Source organism: Pipistrellus hanaki (genome assembly GCF_964339955.1).
Source record: "Pipistrellus hanaki genome assembly, chromosome: 1".
In the NCBI taxonomy this organism is placed as follows: domain Eukaryota; kingdom Metazoa; phylum Chordata; class Mammalia; order Chiroptera; family Vespertilionidae; genus Pipistrellus; species Pipistrellus hanaki.
In genome coordinates, this window is record NC_140503.1 from 18849750 (window position 1) to 18872530 (window position 22781).

Genomic DNA, 22781 nt, shown 5'->3' on the forward strand with positions numbered 1-22781 from the left:
GTTACTCCACAATCTGGGAAGTACACAGTGCACACTCTTATCATCTCCCCATTTCATAGATAAGGAAATTGAGGTTCTGAGAGGTTATATAATTTTTTTTTTTCTGAACTTGCCAAGTAAGGAAGCACAGAAACAGAATTCTTCTTGGGTCCACCCAGCCCCCAAAACCATTGCTCTGAAGCATGTCGCTGAACTGCTGTCTTCGCTGCTCCCAGGTCTTCACGGTTTAGTTTACGGAGGGCTGGCACTGTCACGGTGCTTTTATTTATTTCTTAAGCTCAGTCGTAGCACCTGAGCATGTATGTATAATGTTACTTTCTATACTTTTTGTACATCTAAACTATTTCATGATTTAAAAAAAAATCAAACTGGAAGAGAAAACAGGTTAGATAAGATGAGTAAGAGATAAGGGATTTGACCACCTGGATGAAAAGCTCAGATTTGGGGCCATTTGGCCTCACGGTGGATTCTTGAGTGAGGACAGGATGAAAAGTGGAGAGGGGTTAGAAGACTCGTCTGGCATTTCGTTGTCAGTTTAATGATGTGAAACTAAATGTCACTGGCAGAGAAGCAGAGTCCAGTGGCATCTGCAGAGCATGCCCGACCCCTCCCTGGGCAAGGACTCAGTTCTGAGGCCACCTCACCACCAGAGCTCTGGAGCTGAGACAGTCTCACAAGTTCACAGACATGGCTCTGCAGTGGGTGGGCAAGGTTGATGCCAGGGACATGGGAGATGGCCCAGCAATCCCGGAGGGAAGCACAGCAAGCAACCCTCCTGCTCGCCGATAAACCCTCTGTTAGTGTTCAAAGTCGGGCCTGGGGAGACCACCGACCAACCCTCCCAGTAATTCTTGGTAGAGACTACAGTCCAAGTTTGAGATACCCCTCTCCACCCCTGGCTAGAGCAGGAAGACACTGAGCAGGAATCAAGGAACCATGGGCCCGCTGGTACCTTCTCCAACCGTTATGGACTAAGTGCCTGTGGCCCCTTCCCTCCCCCAAATTGTTAGTTGAAAGCCTAACCCCAGCATGATGTTTGGATGTGGGGCCTCTGGGGGCTAATTGGGTTTAGATGAAGTCAAGGAGATTGGCCCTATGATGGGATTAGTGTTCTTATAAGCAGAGAGAGAGAGCAAAGCTCACTCTTTCTCTGCCATGCAAGGACACAGAGAGAAGGCAGCTGTCTTCCAATCAGGAAGAAAGTCCGTACCAGGAACTGAATAGTCCAGGCACCTTGATCTTGGACTTCTAGCTTTCACCACTGAGAGAAATAAATGTCACAGTTTAAGCCACCTGGTCAATGGTATTTTGTTATGGCGGCCCCAGCAGCCTAAGACACCAGCCAGTCTATCCAGGAGGATTTACTGAGCCCCACCTATGAGCCTTGGCTTGTGCTTCCTTTTGTCCTGGTTTATATAATATTATGCCCAACACTATGTTCCTCACAAGTGGTACAAAAGAAATAAAGCTAAAGCAGAGCCATGAACTAAAAGGCATTAATGGTTTTGCTTTTAAAGACAAGTCCTAGGCTGTGTACCAGATGCTGGTCTAAAATAATCATCAAACAAGGGTTATTATATTCAATTTCTCTCAAAACTCTTTTTAATTGCATTCGGCTGTAGTCTAATTTCTTTTAAGTCTTGTCTAGTCTTTCACAGGCCAGACCTGTGACCTTATGATAATCAGTTTAGTTTATGTTTTGTTTCTGTTGGTGTCACATGGAACTGGAAGGCAGAGAGAAGTGGCAACAGCTAGGCTCAGGCCACATGTGCCAGACCCAGACACCTGGCCCAGCAGGCTCCAGGCACTGCATCTCGTCACCACACCCTCAGATGGCCCTTAGCAGCCACCAAAGGGGAGGCAGAACTGGCGAACCTGCCCAGGCCTGGACCAGGGGCACACACGTCACCACAGGCACCTGAATTCCACTCTGAGCTCTGAGTTCAGGCAAGAAACCTCTTCAGACTTTGTTTCTGACCTAAATTCCAGAGGTTCTCACCCAGTAGGGTTGAGGGAAGGAGCCGCAATGAGGCTTGGTCGATTGTTCATTCAATATTTACTGATTACCTCCTAGGTCAGTGGTCAGCAAATTGCGGCTCATGAGCCACATGGGGCTCTTTGGCCCCTTGAGTTTTTAGCAAAGGCCAGCTTAGGAGTACCCTAATTAAGTTAATAACAATGTACCTACCTATATAGTTTAAGTTTAAAAAATTTAACTCTCAAAAGAAATTTCAGTCATTGTACTGTTGATATTTGGCTCTGTTGACTAATAAGTTTGCCGGCCACTGTCCTAGGTAATGACCCTGGGCCAGATATGAGTATACACAGGGAGTTACATGCAACCGAGTTGAGTCTATACCTGGGAATGAGTCTTCTGGCCAAACAATAAATCCTCATCATTTACTGTACGATCACTGTTATTTGTGAAATTTTTCATGAGCATTAACATCTAAACAGCACTGATAGGCACTTTAAAGACTTTCTGTTACTAATCAATTATATAATTAGTTATTAGTAGTACTATTGGTTATTTATTAATACCTAATGTCAATCATAAAAGCAATCAAAGATTTTATTGACTGATATTAATTGCTAATAACTTATTAGCAAAATAATTCATAACCCAAAAAATTGTACAGAACTCACTAAATTCTCTGGGTGGTGAGTGAGTTACTCCCTGGGCTACTCTCTTATTTTAATATGTTTTTATTGATTTGAAAGAGAGACAGGAAGGGGGAAAGGGGAAGGAGAGAGAGGAAGAGAAACATTGATATAAGAGAGAAACATCAATTGGCTGCTTCCTGCCCACTCCCTACTGGGGATCGAACCCACAACCTGGGCAGCACCCTTTCCTGGAATCGAACCAGTGACGTTTTGGTTCATGGGGCAGCACTCAACCAACTGAGCCACACCAGCCAGAGCACCCTTGGTTATTTTAAAACAAAGGTCTGTTTGGATGGAAATCAATGATTCTTAGTTTTCTAGGAGGACACCATCCTCCTTAAAGGAAGTCACCAATTTAAAATTTTGATGCCAGCTAAGAAGCCCAGCAGAATGTACATGCTCACATAATTTTGCACATAATTCAAGAGATGAGGAGAAGGGTCAGTTTAAGCATTGTCTGGTCCAAGTCACTGATCCAAGTCTAAAACTTTTCTTGGCTGAGGAAAATAAATAAAACTCAGTTTCACCTTCTGTTTTCATTCAATTCCCTTCTTAAGAGCCTGCCCTAAGTAGATTCACTTAAGTTTTTCTTTTTTGACAACAGATGCAATCAACTAAAATAAAACAGGTGTTGTTATCAATTTGACTTTTTTATTTTTCTTCCAAAATGTATTTTCTCCATAAAATTCTCCCAACAGCCAATATTTTCACCAGTGTCTAGCACATACTCAATACACAGCAGATGTTTATTGAATATTCAAGTGAATAAGTCAGTGAATGAATAAATGAATGAACAAATGAACATTTCAAAGGATTTGTCCTCTCCCCAGAAATAATTATATGTTCACAAGTGCGTTATTCAAATGGATTAAATTGTTCTATTTCTGAGATTTTGGTGGGAATGGGAATTATCTCCAAATCTGGGGCAACCACAGTTTTGGAATGCCTGAGAATTTTCTACTGGATTGGAACATTATGAATCTATCAAGGCATATTCAACAGTTAATACCTCCTTCAAGATAGAATAATGAAATTATTTTCCTATAGGGTCATTGGCTCACAGAAGGGAAAATCAATTGTAGGCCACACAGAAATATAATGAAAAAATTAAGAGTCACATAAAAGCTTGAAAAGTTAACTGTTATTGATAATAGCAAAAGAGGGGGGGGGTGTGATTTAGTACCCACTACATGCCAGGCACTGTGCTGCAAGGCACATATAAAGTAGGTCCTCATTTCATCCTTTGCGTGCCCATTTCACAGAGAAGGAAACCGGTTCCAGGATGTTGAAGTCTTTCTCAAGGTCAGTAGCTGGTAATTTCAAACTCAGGACTTGGACCCAGGTGTTTGGGGGTTTTGTTGTTTTTTGTTTTTGTTTTTTCCTTCTTTCTTTATGCAGCCCTGTCTCATGCAATACAATACAAACTGATACAATAGGAAGCTTGTGATAAGGCATAAAAAGAGCTTTGTAAACTGTAACATGCAGCTGAAATGCGAATTCCTGTTATCAAGTTATTGTATATTATAAAAGAAATAACGTTCTATGGGCAAGAGCACACAAAATAGAACACCTGTACAAACCCAAACTGGTAAAAATGGGTGTTTGACAAGGATCAAAAATCAATTCGAAGCTATGTAAATACCTCGGCGCTCATGGGCTTATCTTTGCTCTGATAAGTTGCTAAAGTGCACACTGTTTAGAAAACAGAAATACAGGGTGAAGAAAAGTTTCCGTGGGGTTGTTTACATCTCTGGGTTTTTAAAGATATATGTATATCTTTAAAAATAAAATCAACTGCTGGACTCTGTGCCACACACAAACATTACCTAGCCTACTGTTCAATCAACACATTCAGAAAAGAAATGAGATGACAGCAGCATTTCCTGAAAATGTGGTTTCAAAAAAGTCAAAAACATAACTATCATAGGCCTTTCTTTTTAGGGACCCTTGGGATGGGATGAGTGGCATCAAATGGGGGTCAGATTCTGGTGCTCAGACCAGAGTCCCATCCCAAGACTGAAGAGCATGTTTGGGGACGGGTGGTACACGGAGGGCAGGGTGCCTGGTCATGAGTTATAGAGCCTTTAAGGGGTGATAATGCCAGGGGGTGGTCAGCATCAAACTCAGAATCTTGAGACATATCAGGGTGCTGTCACCATCGAAATGTGGGGATCAGATCTCACCCCTGGTTCCCAGGTCATCCAAATCCTGCCCTGCTCTCAAACCGTGAGAACACAGTGCGCCTGGCAACTGAGCTCCCTGCTATTGTGGGCAGGCAGGAGCTGCTGCAAAGCCAGCCCGCCAGGAGCCCGCCAAGGGTGGACTCTGCCTTGTCAGTTCCCCCTTTCTGCTGAATCATTGTTCCAATCTCTGGGCCTAATTAGTCTGGCTCTGGACAGCCACTCAAATCAATAAGAGTCACTGGCCGTGCATCTTGAAGTAGAGTTGCCCCAGCTACTAAAGGGACAATATCAGGTGATAATGACAAAGCCAAAAAACACCCTTGGCTGTGCCTCTCTCTTTTGTGCAAAGTCACCCACATCATCCGGTTCATCAAACACCATTTACTGAGAGCTGGCCTTCACTTTCTCTGTCATCATTCAACAGTCTACCCCAGAGGCTGTCTCCTTCTCCCAAGAGGAGAGGCACGTTCATAAGAGACACAAAACACAAAGGTAGCACACACTATTGAGTGCCAACACAAAAGCCATGTCCCCCACCATCCTGGCTAACAGAACCTCGAATATGTGCCTCTCTCATGTCCTTCAAGGAAGGCAGTCCTTTACCTTACAAGGTGAGCCATGATTGGTCAGCAAGCCAATCAGAGTGGTCTTTCTCTCACCAAGACCGATTTAGGCTGGGACACATGGCCAACTTCTGGCCAGTGAGAAATGAAGGGGATTCTACTGAGGCTCCTTTTTGTAAGAAATATGAGAAAAGAAACAGGACCTTTTAGGCATCCAGATGTCATTGACTTGTAATAGCAGAAACTACTGCTGCTATTTGGGGAACATGAAGGGCATTCATTACCTTGGAAGGACAAGACAGAATGGAAGATGGAAGACCAAAGGAACCTAGGTCCTTAAAAACCAAAAAGCCTTAACTGGTTTGGCTCAGTGGATAGAGAGTCAACCTGTAGACCAAAGGTTTCCAGGTTCCATTCTGGTCAAGGACATGTACCTCGATAGCAGGCTTCCCCCCAATATGGGTCCTGGTCAGGGTGCATACAGGAGACAACCAATCGCTGTGTTTCCCTCACATCAGTATTTCTCTCTCTGTTTCACTCTGTCTTCCCTCTCCCTAAAAATCAATGGAAAAATATCCTCAGGTGAAGATTAAAAAAACACACAAAGTGCTAGATTAGTCAACAATGAAAAGGTTGACATGACCACCAGAGTCTTGAAATGTGAGATAATATAGGTTATGATTATTTACCCTACTTTTAGTTGAATTTTCTGATACCTTGGCCAACAATATCCTAATGATACAACCAGTAGTCCCCACTCCTCATGCTCAAAAACCTAACTCTTGTAGACTTTACGGCAGATATGCATTTGGATTTATAAACTCACTAGAGGCCCGATGCATAACATACGTGCACTGGCAGGGGTTAGGGGACCTCTCATCCCGGCCTGCACCCTCTCGCAGTCCAGGACCCCTCAGGAGATGTCCACCTGCCGTCTTAGGCCCCAGGAATAAGGCCTAAGTTGGCAATCAGAAATCCCTCTCTCAGGCTAGGGCTCTCACAGTCCAGGACCCTTGCTCCTTACTGCCCACCTGCAACAGAGGCGGGAGAGGCTCCAGCCACCAGTGCTGCACTCACCAGCCATGAGCCCAGCTTCCAGCTGAGCTGCACTCCCCCTGTGGGAACACACTGTCCACCAGAAGGCAGCTCCTGCATTGCACGTCTATCCCCTGGTGGTCAATGCACGTCATAGCAACCGGTCGTTAAGCAGTTTGGTCAATTTGTATATTAGCCTTTTATTATATAGGATTTCTTAAACTGCAAATATCCATAGGTTAATCCTATTAGTCACTCTCTCCTTAGTATGCATTATTTTGATCAGCTAGTCTTTCTCTCAAGGCCATGCTGTGATCAATCACTGGGTCAGAAAGGAGAGATGAGCAATAGTGGGCAGTGGGAGGGAAGGATAAGGGCTTACAACACCTGGACCTGTCATGAGAGGAAGCAACAGAAGGCTGTGCAAAAGAATGGCTTTGCCTGCCCTTTGTCTCCAAGTTTCTGGTGGTTTAGGTGACCCTAATATCCCCTAGAAATTATTCTTCTCCTGCCAAGCATCCCTCAGCACCATTCTGGGATTGTCACTCCTAAAACCAAGCCCCATTTTAGATCTGGACTCAGAAAAAACACACACTAATTTCAAATATAAAATAAAATGAGCTTTCCAGTCAGGCTCTTCTTAGCTTTACAGCAGAGAAGGGTGACCCAGGTCAAATACTTCCACCAGAGATGTGTCCAGTGAGAAGGCAGTGCCACCTGGTACTGTTAGTAATGCTGATGGCTCACGGAGGTGGTGACCTCAGGCCTCAGTTCCAGCCTCTCTGCTAAAGGCTGCGAGTACAGGACTCTGATCTGCCTGTGATCCCAGCCCCAGTGTGGCCTCAGCCGTGTGAAGGAGCCACTTTGTATTCTGCATATGGCCATTAGGCTGCTCTTCCCGAGAAAAGCATCTGATGCTTATCTCCAGAAGATGCCAAATCTTTATCACTGCTATTATTGTGATTGACCCTACGGCCACCATTACTTAGGGAGCCAGCAAGGCTCTGAGCAGAGAAAAAAGTGTCAACTGTCCTCCTGACAACACGGCTGGCCAGAGGCAGGTTCCCACCTGACACAGGAGCAGCTGCTGGGTCTCAGGACAGCCAGAGATCCTCCAAGACCCCCGGTCCCTCCCAGCAATGGCCATTCCATAGCCACCGATGGGTGTTCCAGAAAACCTAGGTTTCCAGGGTGATTCCCAGGGCCACTCAGCAATCCTGCTCTCTTCCAGCAACTATCTCAAACCTTCCCCCCTATTAGAGCCTCCAAAGCCACCTCCTACCCTCTCTTTCTCAGCAGATGGTCTTGCCTCCCACCTCAGAGAAAAAATAGAGGCTATCAGGCTGGTACAACTCAGCTGCCCACCTTTCCCTCATTTTCCCCTTTGCCCCATACACCTGTCTGTTCCCAGCCTGACCACTTTCCTCCAGCCTCCAAACAAAGGCTGTGGTTCCACCTGCACCCTTACAATCCGTCCCCTGAGTCTCCCTCTGGACCATACCTATGAGAGACTTTCTCTCTCCTGGACTTTCAATCCCTCTCTCTGCTGCTGTCAGTCCCATGGCTGCCTTTACTGACCTCTAATCCTGGCTCTGCACTGACCTCCCCTCTTTCTCCCCTACCACCGATGGTGCAACGTGAGAAGAGTAATCTATGTTAACTTGCCCCCATTCCCTGGGCCTCAATCCTCCTTCACCCACTCATCGCACTCTCCTTGCTCCTCCCAAGCACTCCAAATCACCAAATCTAATAGGCCCTTTTTAGAGTGCCACTCATTCAACTCCCCTTTGGCGTGTAATTCTGGCAGGCTGTATTTTCCAAAATGGCTGCAACGATATCTCCCACTCTAATGCTCTAGAACCATCCAGAAGTAAGTCTATTTCCCACCCCTTTCTCAAAGGGGGCCTCCGTGACTCCTGCTGTTACCAATAGAGTGAGGAGAAGCAGCCTGCATGACAGCTAAGGCGAGGTCATAAAACTAGGATGGGCTTTCAGCCTTATTCTCTTAGGCAGAACTTCATTCACTCCGAGAACCTAGCAGCCATGTTGTGGGGAAGCCCAAGACACCGTGGAGGGATGGCCTGGAGAGGACATGTGGCCGTGGCCCATAGCCCTGGCTGAGCTCCCCGCCAACAGCCAGCACCCACTTGCCAGCCACGTGAGTGGGCCACCTTGAAGTAGGTCCTCCAGTTCCCATCAAGCCACCCAACTGGCACCTCTTGCTCTCCTGTCATTTTTATATCCCTTGGCTGTCCACATGCTCTCTTTCATTATAACTTAACAAATTAAGATGTAATGTTTCCACCCCCAAGGAAATCACCTCTAGTTCGTCTCATTTTTACGGCATCCTCCTGAGGTCCCCTTGGCCCCAGTGGCTGTTCAGTGCTCTGAGACCACCCATATGGCATTCCCAGGAACAAACTGACCAACCCAGCCCTGGGTCGCATGGTCACAGCACTGCCATGCTACGTCCTCTCTGCCACTGCTGCTCAAAGGGCCACACCTACCCACCAGCCTGGGGCCAGTTTCCCTGGTACTGCCTGGATCGCAGAATGAGGAGGAAGGCAGGTGAAAGGGAAGGTTCTCACCTCCATCAGGAGAATGTCCTTTGAGCTCTGCATCTGCACCTTAGGGTGCTGGACCTTCACAGCCACTGTCCGCCCGTCATGCAGCACTGCCTTATGGACCTGGGCCAGGGAAGCGGCCCCCATAGGGGTGTCATCAAAGCTCACAAACAAATCAGGGATCTGTCAAGAGTAGAGAGAAGGTGGAACAATTGAGATGACTGAATTCAGTGAAAGGGGCCAGGCGGACAGGCCAGAGCTGTGCTGCTTGATGCCCCCACCACAGATTTTCTTCTGTCAGTTGTATGTCAGCCCAGCTCCTGCTGCCAGAGATTCGCACCAGGCATATGGAGGGTGGGAGACAGAAAACACATTGAAGAATGTGTTCTCACACGTGTACAAAGGTGCCCTGAGCACTTCCATTTAAGGCCAAAGAAGTGCTATCTAGAACAGCGGTCACCAATTGGTGGTCCACAGACCACTGGTGGTCCATGAGGTCTGAAAGGTTGGCAACCGCTTATTTATTTGTTTGTTTTTTTAATATATTTTATTGAATTTTTTACAGAGAGGAAGACGTGCCCGCAACCAAGGTACATGCCCTTGACCGGAATCGAACCTGGGACCCTTTAGTCTGCAGGCCGACGCTCTATCCACTGAGCCAAACCAGACTTGGAAGGTAACCACTGGTTTAAGGAAATCTTTGGAGCAGCAGTCGTCAACCAGTGGTTGTGAGGTCCAAAAGGTTGGTGATTGCTGATCTAGAATGTTCAAGAAATGTGCATAATCAACCCATGTAATTACCTACCACAGTATCTCCCAGGCTCTTACATATGGATACTAGAAGCCCAGTACACAAAATTCATGCATGGGGGGAAGGGAGGTCCCTCAGCCCAGCCTGCACCCTCTCTAATCTGGGACACCTCAGGGGATATCTGACTGGTGGTTTAGGCCCAATCCCTGTGGGCCTGGTCGCCCCCAATGACCCTCCCCTGCTGGCCTTGTTGCCCCAACTTCCCTCCCCTATAGGCCAGTTGCCCCCAACTTCCATCCCCTGCCAGCCTGACCTCACCCCCAACTGCCTTCCCTTGCCAGCCTGATCTCACCTCCAACTGCCCTCCACTGCCAGCCTGATTGCCCCCAACTGCCCTCCCCTGCTGGCCTGATCGCCCCTAACCCCCTGCCAGCCTGATCTCGCACCTAACTGCTCTCCCCTGCCAGCCTGATCTCGCACCTAACTGCTCTCCCCTGCCAGCCTGATCTTGCCCCTAACTGCCTCTGCCTAGGCTCCCACCACTATGGCTTTGTCCAAAAAGAAGTCAGATGTCCGTAAGATGGCCAGTTGACCCAATCTAATTAGCATATTATCTTTTTATTAGTCTAGATTGGTGGTCAGCAAACTGCGGCTCTTTTGCCCCTTGAGTTTTTAGCAAAGGCCAGCTTAGGAGTACCCTAATTAAGTTAATAACAATGTACCTACCTATATAGTCTAAGTTTAAAAAAATTGGCTCTCAAAAGAAATTTCAATCATTGTACTACTGATATTTGGCTCTGTTGACTAATGAGTTTGCCGACCACTGGTCTAGATAATTAAAAGTTAACAGAACCTGGGCTCAGGGAAGCCGGAGACATGGGTCAGATGGAATACTTCCCACCAGGCCAACCTGGAGAGTTCAAGGAACCCTGGCTGGAGACTGCACACCCCATAACAACCTCATATTCCTGCTGAACAGCAGCCTCAACATGGGTCCCCGAGCCCATTCTCAGCTCAGACACCTGGCAGAGATCTCAAGGCTGCAGGCCCAAGCCTTGCAGTTGGCCCTCACCTGCAGTGCCACCCAAACGTAGCCTTGGGCAGATCCCCTGGTCTTTCTGTGCCTCGCTTTCTCTATGAAATGGAACATATACCCTTATTCTTCCATCTTCTCTTTCCTTCTGCCTTCCCTCTTTTCTGAATAGAAATGCCATACCGCCCAGCTGGCATGGCTCAGTGGTTGAGCATCAACTCATGAACCTGGAGGTCACAGTTCTATTCCCGGTCAGGGCACATGCCTGGCTTGCAGGCTTAATCCCCAGTAGGGGGCTTGTAGGAGTCAGCAGATCAATGATTTTCACTGATGTTTCTATCTCTCCCTTCTTCCTGAAATCAATAAACACATTTAAAAAAGAAAAAGAAAAAAAAAGTAAAAGAAATGCCAGACCAATTTTCCTGAAGGAAAAAGTCTTTCTGACTTGAGTGGTCACACCTACATGATCCAGATATAAATATCTTACCAGATGGGAAGGAGGTCCCCAAAAATCTTTTGCAAGATCGGCCAAGGCTGAAATACTCAGCCCCTCTGTTTCTTGAAGTCCCTCAGTAGCCTCACAATGCCAGAAAGTCAAGACATTTACACACACACACACAGCTACCCAAATGTGTATGTGGATAGACACACACCTCCCCTCCTTCTCACACATCCAGGTTGGCAGGCTGTGCCCCCACCTCCCTCTGTCCCCTTCTGCAGCAAACATCTAGCCCCTCAGCGCCTCTCCCCTCCTTGGACTCCAGAAGTTAGATGACCCACAGCCACCATCCCATCCCATTTGCTAGGCTGCACCATCACTTTGCTAATCTTGTCTCATAAATCACTCCCTCCAGCCCTGTCATCATCTTTTAGCTTTCACTAAACTCCATCCCATTTATCAACATCCTGTGGAGGCCAAAGGTCCAGGCAACTTGGGAGGGGCATACACTTTACTGTCACGAGATGGTACGGATTAGATTCCCTGCCCCCTCCTTCCTCATTGGGTTTTGATCTGTACCCCTCCCAGTGCCCACTTCCCTCTTCTGCCTCAACCATGCACTCATCTTTTCCCTCCTTTGTGAGTTATAGGCTCCCTGAAGGCCATATTCTTCCCATATCATCGACCGCCAGAATCACCTTGAATCTCTCTGCACAAGACCCTTTATCCTGGAACTTGGATTAAGACAATGCAAGACCACCAACCATATACACCTCATTAGAACATCAACTCCCAGTGGGCAGACACTTTTGTCTATTTTGTTCAATGTTGAATTCCCTGCACCTAGAATAGGGTTGGAACTAGTCAGTGACAAAGATTTGTTGAAGAACTGAATCCACTATTCTCTCCATTGGAGAAGAACTGGATGAACTCTTCCCTTTGAAATGGCTGGGTCTTCCAGATCCCACATTCCTACTAATCCAAAGGTCTCAAGTGGAAAAGTGCATGTCAAATGTAAGGTTTAACTACGTTACTCCAGGATGAGCCTGGCCAATCAGAACCCTGAATACTCTGAACCACAATGATTGGTTCTGAGATAGACACATGACCCAACTGGTCCAATCAGACTCAACCATTTTACTTTTGTTTGAACTGTAGAAGAAGGGATTCTTTCTTTCTGCTAAAATTGTACTTGAAGCCTAGAGATGCCTGGGGTCACATAGCAGCAACAAAGAGGAAAGCAAAGCCAAGAGACAAAAAGAGTAAATCCTAATCACAATGGTTGAGCCCCTTGATCTAGCCATGCCTGAATGCCCACCCTATAAATCCTTTTTTTTTTTTTTTTGCTTAAGTCAGTTTGAGCTGTTTTCTGTCATACACAACAGAAGGGGCTCTGACTGATACAGTGTGTTCTCTGCCTCAGCTGGGATAAATTGAAGAAACACAAGCATGGTGCCAGGCATCCCTAAAAGGCTCAGTAAGTATGAGTTCCCAACTCTTTCCATTCTCTTACTGGGACAAGGGATCCAGGAATAGGAGAACTTCAGCAACGCTCCCGGCCGATATATAATGAGATCACCATTAGTTCTTTTGGGAACCCTCTGGAGTTCCTGCAGGAGCACCTAGAACACTTTCAGGAGCAGAGCTGTGAACTAGCACCCTCACCTCCCAGGCAGATGAGACAGCCCAATCTCCCCATTGCAAAGGGGAGATTAGGAGTGACCTGACCTCACTCCCTGGGAACACTGGTTCATTCGCTGAGACGGACAACACGTCTTCAAATCAGTGTCATTGCAGGGACATTGCAGAGTCATTGCATCGCTAGGGCTGTGTGCAAAAAACAGCTGCCAAGAGCACTCCAAGGGGAGGTGGAGAAAGGAAAGGGCTGAAGCAAGCATCGAAATCTCCAGGGTAAGAGGAAGCCTCGTCCACCCTATCCCCAGGGGATAGGAAGGGGGCCTCCCATAATAACCTGCTCCCACCAGGGGATGGAAGGAGTCCCAAACCCAACTGTCAGCTCAGCAACCTGAAAAAGGCCCCGCTCTGAGGACTTGTCCAAAAACCCAATCTGACCAGTGGAGGCAAAGACAGGCATGGGACATGAGGATGCACCACTCACTTGGCACAGGGAGCCTGTCAGGCAGGTACCCCACCCCACCCCAGCCTGCCCACCACCTCCCAGTGCCCCAGCAGCCATCTGTTCCCTGTCTGTCAGAGAGCAAGCTACACACCCTCCTATCCTTACTTACACACACACACACACACACACACACACACACACACACACACACAATAACTGATTGCTACTGGATGTTCCTAGCTGGCTTATAATAAAGGTAATTAAAGATTGGTGCTACAGCCTATAATTAAATATGAATAAAGTATCTCTAAATGGAACCTTGATTCAAAGTGTTCAGTGGAAGTACTTTAAGCTGATAGATAGGAAGGAAAAACAGACCCTGTCCTGAAAGCAGAATTACACCCCCCACGCAGCTGAAACAAATGCAACCCCCCCTCCACTCAGACCTGGTCCTCCAGCCCTTTCAGCAGAAAACCATTAGCAGAAACAACTGCGGCATGGACAGCAATTAGATTCAAGATGGGCCTCGGCTGCCTCCAGTCAGTGCAGAAACCTCTCTCCCCTAAGGCTTTCTCCCCCTACTCCACTTAGCGTCTCCCCCCTTCCCCCCCCCCCCCACACACACACACATACACACACTACCTTTTATTTTCCTCTGGGTCTGGTGGCAAAATCAATTAAGTAAAACAACTGCATTTTAAAATGACTAGTTATGTGCTTTTTAATTACTGTCGGCCCATGATTCAAATATATCGATGTCCTTGTCTAAAAAAGGAAAAATGATCAGGAAAAAAGGTTTCTCTAGATTTGTATGGTCTGTTTTGTTTTTTTGGTTTTTTTTTTTTGGGGGGGGGGGGTTTAAGGGGTGTGTGGGGAGATTAAAGGGTTTTTTTTAGAGCAGAAAACATGAAGGGCAGGAAACAATGTGTCACCCCCAGGGGCCTGCAGGCTGGGGCTCAAGTGAAGACTTGAGCAATCTCTTCAGCTGGGGTCCGGGAATCGGAGACCATGTGACAGTGTGCCCCAGTGCAGAGCAGAGGGAGACCAGAATAGCCAGCGTGCAGATTTCCATGAAGCAGGAGACTAGGCAATGTTCACACTGAGCAGCCAAACACTGGCCAGGGGCCACATTCTGCCCAGCATAAGGTGAAGGAAGTCAGAATCTTCTGGAGAAGCCACAGTGTGACTCCTGGGAGTTCCACGTGAGCCCAGCCAGCCTCGCTCAAGTCCCTGCGGGGTCTGACTCACCAGTTACAAAATGGGAGATGTCCTGGATTTTTCCAAGATGGCCCAGTTTCACCTATTCCATCCTGTTGTCCTCATACTCATTCACATCACACCTACTCTGGGTTCAGAAACCACATCGCTTGCTGTAAGGTAATGCTAGCAAGTCTAATAAGCCCTGAGCTGGCTGGCTGCAGAAGAATCGGCTTACTCGAAGCAGGCAAAGCCAGGCCTAGATAGCAAGGCCAGGCCACTCCCACTTAGGAGCTGGGGAGACTGCCCAAGGCACCATGGCATCAGCAGTAGAGTAGATTACCATGGCATCAGCAGTAAAGGACATCTGGCTCTCCAGGTCCTGAAATGGACCCCCTCATACATGGCTACAGCCATCTACCACAGACTGATAAGGAGAAAGACTAGCCCCTGAGCTAAGAGAGTGGCTGCAGTCAACCCCTCCCCCAGCTGAGGCAGACAAGACAGCTCCAGCCAGCTAAGGTTCTGTAAAGCACTACCATCTTGGGTGGAAAACCTACCACCACCTCTGACCTGCCTCTGCTTGAAACTCATCACTTCTGCTCAGCGTCTTTTCCCAGGGGCCTGCCCCAGGCACCCTTCCTCTCAGTCACCCTAGTGGCTGATAACCCATTTTGCTGCAATTCCTTCTTCTACAGCTTAAGCATGCCTAGCTTATATCCCACCTGTTCAGAGTCATTCCTGTACTTTCCAAGATAACACCTGACAGTAACAGCAAATGGGTGGCACATGCGCCCTCATTCCCCCTCTGGTGGTTTTAAATTATGTTCATACATTTTTAAATATATTTTATTGATTTTGTACAGAGAGGAAGGGAGAGAGATAGAGAGCTAGAAACATTGATGAGAGAGAGTCATCGATCAGCTGCCTCTTGCACACCCGCTACTGGGGATATGCCCGCAACCAAGGTACATGCCCTTGACCGGAATCGAACCTGGGACTTTCAGTCCCCAAGCCGACGCTCTATCCATTGAGCCAAACCGGTCTCGGCTATGTTCATACATTTTTAAATACTCCCATTTTTGAGAAGTGGAGCCTGGCCAAAACTGATTTGGCTCAGTGGATAGAGCATCAGCCTGGGGACTGAAAGGTCCCAGGTTCGATTCTGGTCAAGGGCATGTACCTTGGTTGTGGGCACATCCCCAGTAGGTCGATGATTCTCTCTCATCGATGTTTCTAACTCTCTATCCCTCTCTCTTCGTGTCTGTAAAAAGTCAATAAAATATATATTGAAGAAGAAGAAGAAGAAGAAGAAGAAGAAGAAGAAGAAGAAGAAGAAGAAGAAGAAGGGGGAGAGGAGGAGGAGGAGGAGCCTATTTCCCATGCCTTGAGAGTAAACTGGACCTCAAGGCACACTCCTAACCAACAGCATCTGGAGGAAGTGATAGTGTCTGACTTCCTGAGACTGTCACTATGATGTCCTCCTTGCTCTCTCTCAGATCACCTGCTCCAGGGGAAGCCAGCAGCCCTGTCAGGAGGACACTGAGGCAGCCTGTGGAGAGTCCAGGTGGTCAGGAACCAAGGCCGCCTGCCAACAGTGAAACACCTTGGTAGCAGCTCCTCCTTCCCCACTCAGGCCTTCAGATGACACCGCCTCCGCCGACATCTTCACTGCACCCTCATGAGAGACTCTGAGCCAGAACCTTTCAGGGAGCCTTCCTGCCCCACACAAACTAAGAAGTCAAAAGTTTGTTGTTTTAAGATGTAAGTTTTGGGGTCATTTGTTATGCAGCAATAGCTCATTAATATACCCCAAACATATCCATGCCAGACCTCACAATCCCAGCATTCCTTTCTGCTGGACCCAGAGAATGCCTCTGGGCAGCCACTATTGAGTGACTAGAGTGAATGTGTAAAATGAAACCAATGTTCCATTCCTTAGCTTCAGCCAGTCAACAAATACAGGGTGGGTCGGGACCAGTTTGGCTCAGTGGATAGAGCGTCGGCCTGCGAATTGAAGGGTCCCGGGTTCGATTCCGGTCAAGGGCATGTACCTTGGTTGTGGGCACATCCCCAGTAGCGGGTGTGCAGGAGGCAGCTGATCGATGATTCTCTCATCGATGTTTCTAACTCTCTATCCCTCTCTCTTCCTCTCTGTGAAAAATTAATAAAATATTTTTTTTTTTTAAATACAGGGTGGGCCAAAAGTAGCTTTACAGTTGTGAACATGTGAAACAGAGTTTATTCTTGTATTGTTATTTATTAATTATTGTATTTTCTCCATACAAACAACTGTTAACCCACTATTTTTACTGCAGGCTAGAAAATACCACATGCCAGAAACCATGCTGGTACGTGGGCCAACAAAACAGACACAGTCTCTGGCCAAGAGAAGACCACAGTCCAGCAAAAGGCAACTATCTCTGAAAAACACACCTGCATTTCAGCAGAGCCTGCTAGAGACAGTACCCCTGCCCACGGCTGCTACACCCAACCCCAAAGAGGCTCTCTAGCTAGCTAAGAGGGGACCTCCAATATCACCATGTAGACCCTGGGGGTTCCGGGAAGAGGACAGGCACCCAAGTGTCTCTCCCTCCCCCCACCCTCCACCCGTGCTCCATAGCTGCCCTGCCTCCTATCCTGAGCTTCCCACAATAAAAATAACAACAGAAACAGCTTGAGAACACATAGGCCTTGTCTTCCATGGAATCTGTTCTTCCTGAGGTTCAAAAAAATCGAACTGTCGGTTCTGCAGAACTAAGAGGTATTGCTACTGCAAAGCTGGGAAAAAAGAATGAAGTGACAATGGCAGAACCTGAGGGCTTTTTGACAAGGGTGAACCCCAGAAATCACCAGTGTTCCTATTTAACACGGGGAGTGGTATAATGCTCAACTCTTTCCAATTGGCTAAAGAGCCTCTGGGTACAGGATCTAATGGGCCACCTGGTTCTGCCCAGGGCATCGCAGGACAGACCGAGCTTCTCTCCTCCCACAAGAAGGTGACAAGCAGCTGACAAAAGGAGAAACAAGAAGCCGGGACCAGCCATGCCCTCCGTTAGCTGTGAGCCCACCAGCTGGCCAAGAGAAGGGGCCTGAGAGGCAGTAAGGCACATGACTCCAATGCAAGCTCTTCGTCAAATGCCCAAGCTGAAATGCTGGCTCCAAAATGCACCAGTTCCAGCAGTTATATAGCCCCTCCAGACCTCAGTTTTCTCTTCTATAAAATGGGAATTTTAATACCAAGCTCACTGAGTTGTTGTATGAGACAACATACATACAGTGTCTGGAGTACAGCCTATAGAAGACCCCAATAACTATCAGGAGTAGTGCTGCCCCATCTGACGCCCCCCAGGAAGAGAGCAGAGCAGTACAATGACAAGAATCCTGCACAGCCAGCAATTGTAGGCCCCTGGTTCTGCCCGGTCAGTGACCACCCTCACTGAGCCAGAGGCTGTTCCGGTCTCCTGACTGACCCACCCACCTGCATTCCCTCCCCCTCTGACCCAGCCTCCATTACAGCTAAGGTGAGTTTTCCAAACATAAGCTGATTATGTCACTTCTCTCTGCTTAAACCACTTCACCAGCTTCCCAGGGACCAAAATCCTTTACATGACCCTGCCCACCTCTCCTGCCCCATCTCTCCCCTCAGACCCCAGCTCTCGCTGCCTCTTCCTACCTGCCTGCTGCAGGACTTTTGCACATGCTGTCCCCTCTGCCCAGAAGGTTCCCCTTCCTCCTCCTCATTCAGGTAACTCCTACTCATCCTTCAAATCACAGCTCAACTGCTCAACTGTCATCTCCTCAAGAAAGCCCCCCTGTGTACATTCCCAGAGTTCACATGTCCTCAAGAGCTGCACTTTTGCCTCAGTTTGTATTTGCTTAATCTCCCTCTTCCCTTCTAGACTGTAGACCTCCATTTTTGCTCAGCATTGCATCCTAACACATAATTAAACAAATGGAGGTGAGGTTCCACTTTCCCTAACCTATTTTTGGCGAGGGAACTTGGGCCTTCCAGCTGATCCCCGACGTGGCTGCCGTTCCTTCAAGGTGGCCGAAGGAGCCTCCCTGGTGCTGGGCATGTCGACAGCTGTGGTTGGAGGGACTCTATGGAAATGTTGTGATAATAATGATTAATAAAAAGCAGATAAACACCCTGTGTGGCTGGCCAGCCTGGGAAGCCATCCATTAGATCTGTCATTCATTAGAGATGGGGGAGGGGGCAGTGCTCAGCTTAAGCAAACCTCCTGTAAATTGTAGGCTGCGGGCACTGACATTTGATAAATTATTCTTCATAATCCACCGTTGGCTGTCATAAATCTAATCTTTCAACATTCCTCATCTTAATAACTTGTGCAATCTCACAGGGTGACGTTGACTATGTCTCTGCCTGTGACAGAGATCTCTGGGGTAGAAGTAACCAGAGACCCCACACAGTGCAATGTGAAGCTGGGGCAGCCAAAGCAGAGTACAGAGGTCATGAGCCGTACTTGGAGCCATGAAGGCCTAGAGGTCAAGTTCATAGACCATGCCAGGGCCAAGGGGCAGAATGGGGCAGGCTAGCTCTATATCCTCCCTGTAAGCATGCTCCCGTGAGGACCTATCACCTCTCCTTGAACTCGGGTTTAGGTTGGTATGAGGGATGTCAGGATACCTTTGCTCTGCCAAGCCTGAATGGTCAACCATAGATAGTTCCTTATAGATGCATGTTTGTTGCCTTTAGAGGACTCTGATTTGATTCTCAACTTTCTTTTGAAGTTAGGTAAAGGAGATATAACTGCCCCCATTTTAGAGAAAGGAACATATTTGCTAAAGGTCATTTGTTTATTCATCTGTGTATTCAAATGTGTACTGAGTTACTAAAATGTACCAGGCACTGTGCTAGTCTCTTGGGGGCTCAACGAGGAGCAAGTCCAAATTGGGTACAGCCACCACCCTCTGAGGTCACTACTGGATCATAAAATCCAGTGAGAAGACAGGAATCAATCAAATAACCACAGACAAACATAAAATGGCCAACTCTGATAAATGCTATGAACAGAGAGGTAGCTGGTACTGTGAAGAACCTGTGTTCAGAGGATTAAACCTGGGCAGGGAGGACTTCCCTGAGGAGGTGTCAAAGAGTTGATATCTGAAGGGCAAGGAGCCAGTTACCTCACTGCAGAAATGAAGGACACACCGTCCAGGCAGAGGGAACAGCTCGCGTGAAGTATACATGAAAGGAGTAAGATAGGGCAACAGGAGAGAATCAGAAAGAAGATGTCCAGCAACTCCTAACCCAGATTCCAGGATGGCTTGAGCTCTCCAGTCTTCCCCAGGGTAGAGCTCCTCAAGCATAGCTCTGCCCAGAGGGAGAAGGCCCGGCCACAGAGGCTCACAGCCATTTCTGGTGAGGCCCAGGAATTCTCAAACCTGATGAGCTCACAGTCACAAGTCCTTTTTGCAACAACCTTCAGATGTCCCTACACTCAAAAACATAGGAAGAGAGGCAATAAGGCATAAGCATCCTTTGCCATCAGGACAGACTTCCTTATGTCCTGGGAGGTGGCAAGATACCACCTAGCAAATGAGCCTCGGCTATGTTCCTGTGCTCAGAGCCCCACACGAGAGTTCAGGTAACAAAGCCCACAGTCTTTCTGGAACATCTGTACAGGTTTTCCAGATGCACTTTGCAAGTGATAACAGCAGAACCCAAAGATTTTTATTTTTATTTTTTAATTGGTTTCAGAGAGGAAGGAAGAAGAAGAGAGAGAGAGAGAGAGACATCAATGATGAGAATCATTGATTGGCTGCCTCCTACAGGTCCCCCACTGGGGATCGAGCCCGTAACCCAGGCATGTGCCCACACCAGGAATCAAACCATGACTTCCTGGTTCATAGGTCAATACTCAAACCCCTGAGCCACACTGGCCTGGCAAGGGCCTAGGGGTTTTAAAGAGAGGTAAGCCCAGACTTCCTGGGTCTACTGGGAAAATGCCCACATCTCGGAGGAAGCAGCCATACTACTGGCTTGACCCAGCAAAGAGGATCAGTGGTTGAGAACTCCAGTGCCAGTGGCCTCACCTGCCAATGTCCAGCCATGTGGCAAACTACTTCTCTAATAATTACACCTACCTGATAGGGGCCTTGCACATGTTAAAGGACATGAAGCATCTAGAGCAGAAGGCAGCCCACCATCGCCTGGGGGCCAAATCCTGGCCACCACCTGTTTTTGTTCCGACCAAGAGCTAAGAATGCTTTCCACATTTTTAAGTGTTTAAAACAATCAAAAGAATAGCATTTTGTGACATGTGAAATTATACAAAATGCAGTTTCCCCATCCTTGAAGGAAGTTTTCCTGGGACACAGCACGCTCATTCATCACCCGTGGTCCATGCCTGCTCTCATCCTGCAGTGGCAGGGTTCAGCAGTTGTGACGGAGTGTGTGGTCTGCAAAACCTAAAATACTGACTATCTGGCCCTGTGGGAGGCAGAAAAATGCCCCCCTCAACGATGTCCATGTCCTTAACCCCAAAGGTGTGATTAAGGGAAGGCTCTGGAAATGGAGAGAGTACCCTGAATTAGCATGTGGGCCCAATGTAATCACAGGGTCCTTATCAATCGGAGGCAGGAAGGTCAGTGCAGAGATAAGAGAAAGGAAGCAGAGGTGAAAGGGTGAGAGGGATGAAAAGGGAGTTGAGGGGGAAGAGAAAGAGAGGAAGAGGGAGGGAGGAAGCAAGGAAGAGAGCAAGAGTGGGACAGAAAGAGAGCTTAAAGATTGCACTGCTGGCTTTGATGATGAAGGAGGAGCCACAAGCTAAGGAACAGAGGCAACCTCTAGAGCAGTGATTCTCAACCTTTCTAATGCCGTGACCCTTTAATAGAGTTCCTCATGTTGCGGTGACCCCCAACCATAAAATTATTTTCGTTGCTAATTCATAAGTGTAATGTTGCTACTGTTATGAATTATAATGTAAATATCTGTGTTTTCCGATGGTCTTAGGCGACCCTGCTAGCAGTTCTCAACCTGTGGAACCACTGCTATAGAGCCTAAGACCATCGGAAAACACAGATATTTACATTACAGTTCATAACAGTAGCAACATTACACTTATGAATTAGCAACGGAAATAATTTTATGGTTGGGGGTCATCGCAACATGAGGAACTGTATTAAAGGGTCACGGCATTAGAGAGGGTGAGAACCATTGCTCTAGAAGCTAGAAAAGGCCAGCACAGAGATTCTCCGCTAGAGCCTTGAAGGAGCACCGCCCAGCCAACACCTGAATTTTTTAACTCCTGACCCACGGAATGGGAAGATAATAAATGTGTCTTTTTTAAGGCACTAATTTTGTGGTAAATTGTAACAGCAGCAATAGGAACCTATTACAGGCCCTTTACAGGAAACGTTGGCTGACCCCTGTAGAGCATTAGTGTAAACTCCTCGTATATGTCTGTTTTTATGCTTTTGCAGTATTTCCCAGGGCAGTGGTGAGGCTACAAGGCTGAGGAACAAGACAAGGGATGCACAAGCTGGGGGGGAACACAGGACAAGTGTGGACCCCAAGATGTGGCACCAGGAAAGTATACCAGGCTTCCGTTCTGCAGTGCCAGGTGACAACCCAGCACTATCCCTGTTTCCCCTTCCAGAGTAAGAGGTCTTTGGTCCCCTGGCTGCCTCTACCCAGCGTTCCTCCCCAGCCCCCAGGTCAAATCCGAAAACCTGCTTGGCTGTAATGACCTCTTCCCTAGCGTCTCTTCCCCAGGAGCCCAATTTTCTCTTAAACTTCTCACAGAACCACCAGTCTCCGTTCACACACTAAAGACAGAAGTGCAGGAGGGCCAATGAAGGACTTCTCACCACAGAGATGGTGACACACGTGACTGACTCGAAGGAGCTGCCCCAGCTGTTAAAGCAACAGTCTCTCCTTTTCCAAAGCCAGTGGACACACATACACACACACACACACACACACACACACACACACACTCACTCATTCCTGATGACTTTTTTAAATAACCGGAAACCAGGAACCCAATGGGGCTCCAGCCTATCATTGTTGAACCCCAAATTGCTCTGTCCCACATGGACTCTCCAACCTGGGGGCCATCAACCCACCCATCCTCCTGGAAGGAGAGAGGGGGCCACTGTGCAAACCCCAGCCCTAGAAAAAAAAAAAAATCCTTCCCCAAACTGCTAGCAGGGTCACCTGTTAGCACACTTGCCCCCACTTCCCCTTAGTGCTGTGGTCCTTTCTGAGGTTGCCCCCACTGTTCATGTCAAAAGCCTGAGAGTC

The 22781-nt window shown here is 47.6% G+C and overlaps 1 protein-coding gene across 3 annotated transcripts in view; it reads right to left on the reverse strand.

Annotated features, from left to right (window-relative positions):
• The window catches only part of ADCK1 (aarF domain containing kinase 1), a 104034-nt gene that overhangs the window by 32524 nt on the left and 48729 nt on the right, over window positions 1-22781 (reverse strand). For all 3 annotated transcript variants that reach the window (XM_084891640.1, XM_084891641.1, XM_084891642.1), the window contains one exon: window positions 9034-9192. In XM_084891640.1, coding sequence (XP_084747766.1) covers window positions 9034-9192 — 159 coding nt within the window. The remainder of the gene's footprint in view (window positions 1-9033; window positions 9193-22781) is intronic.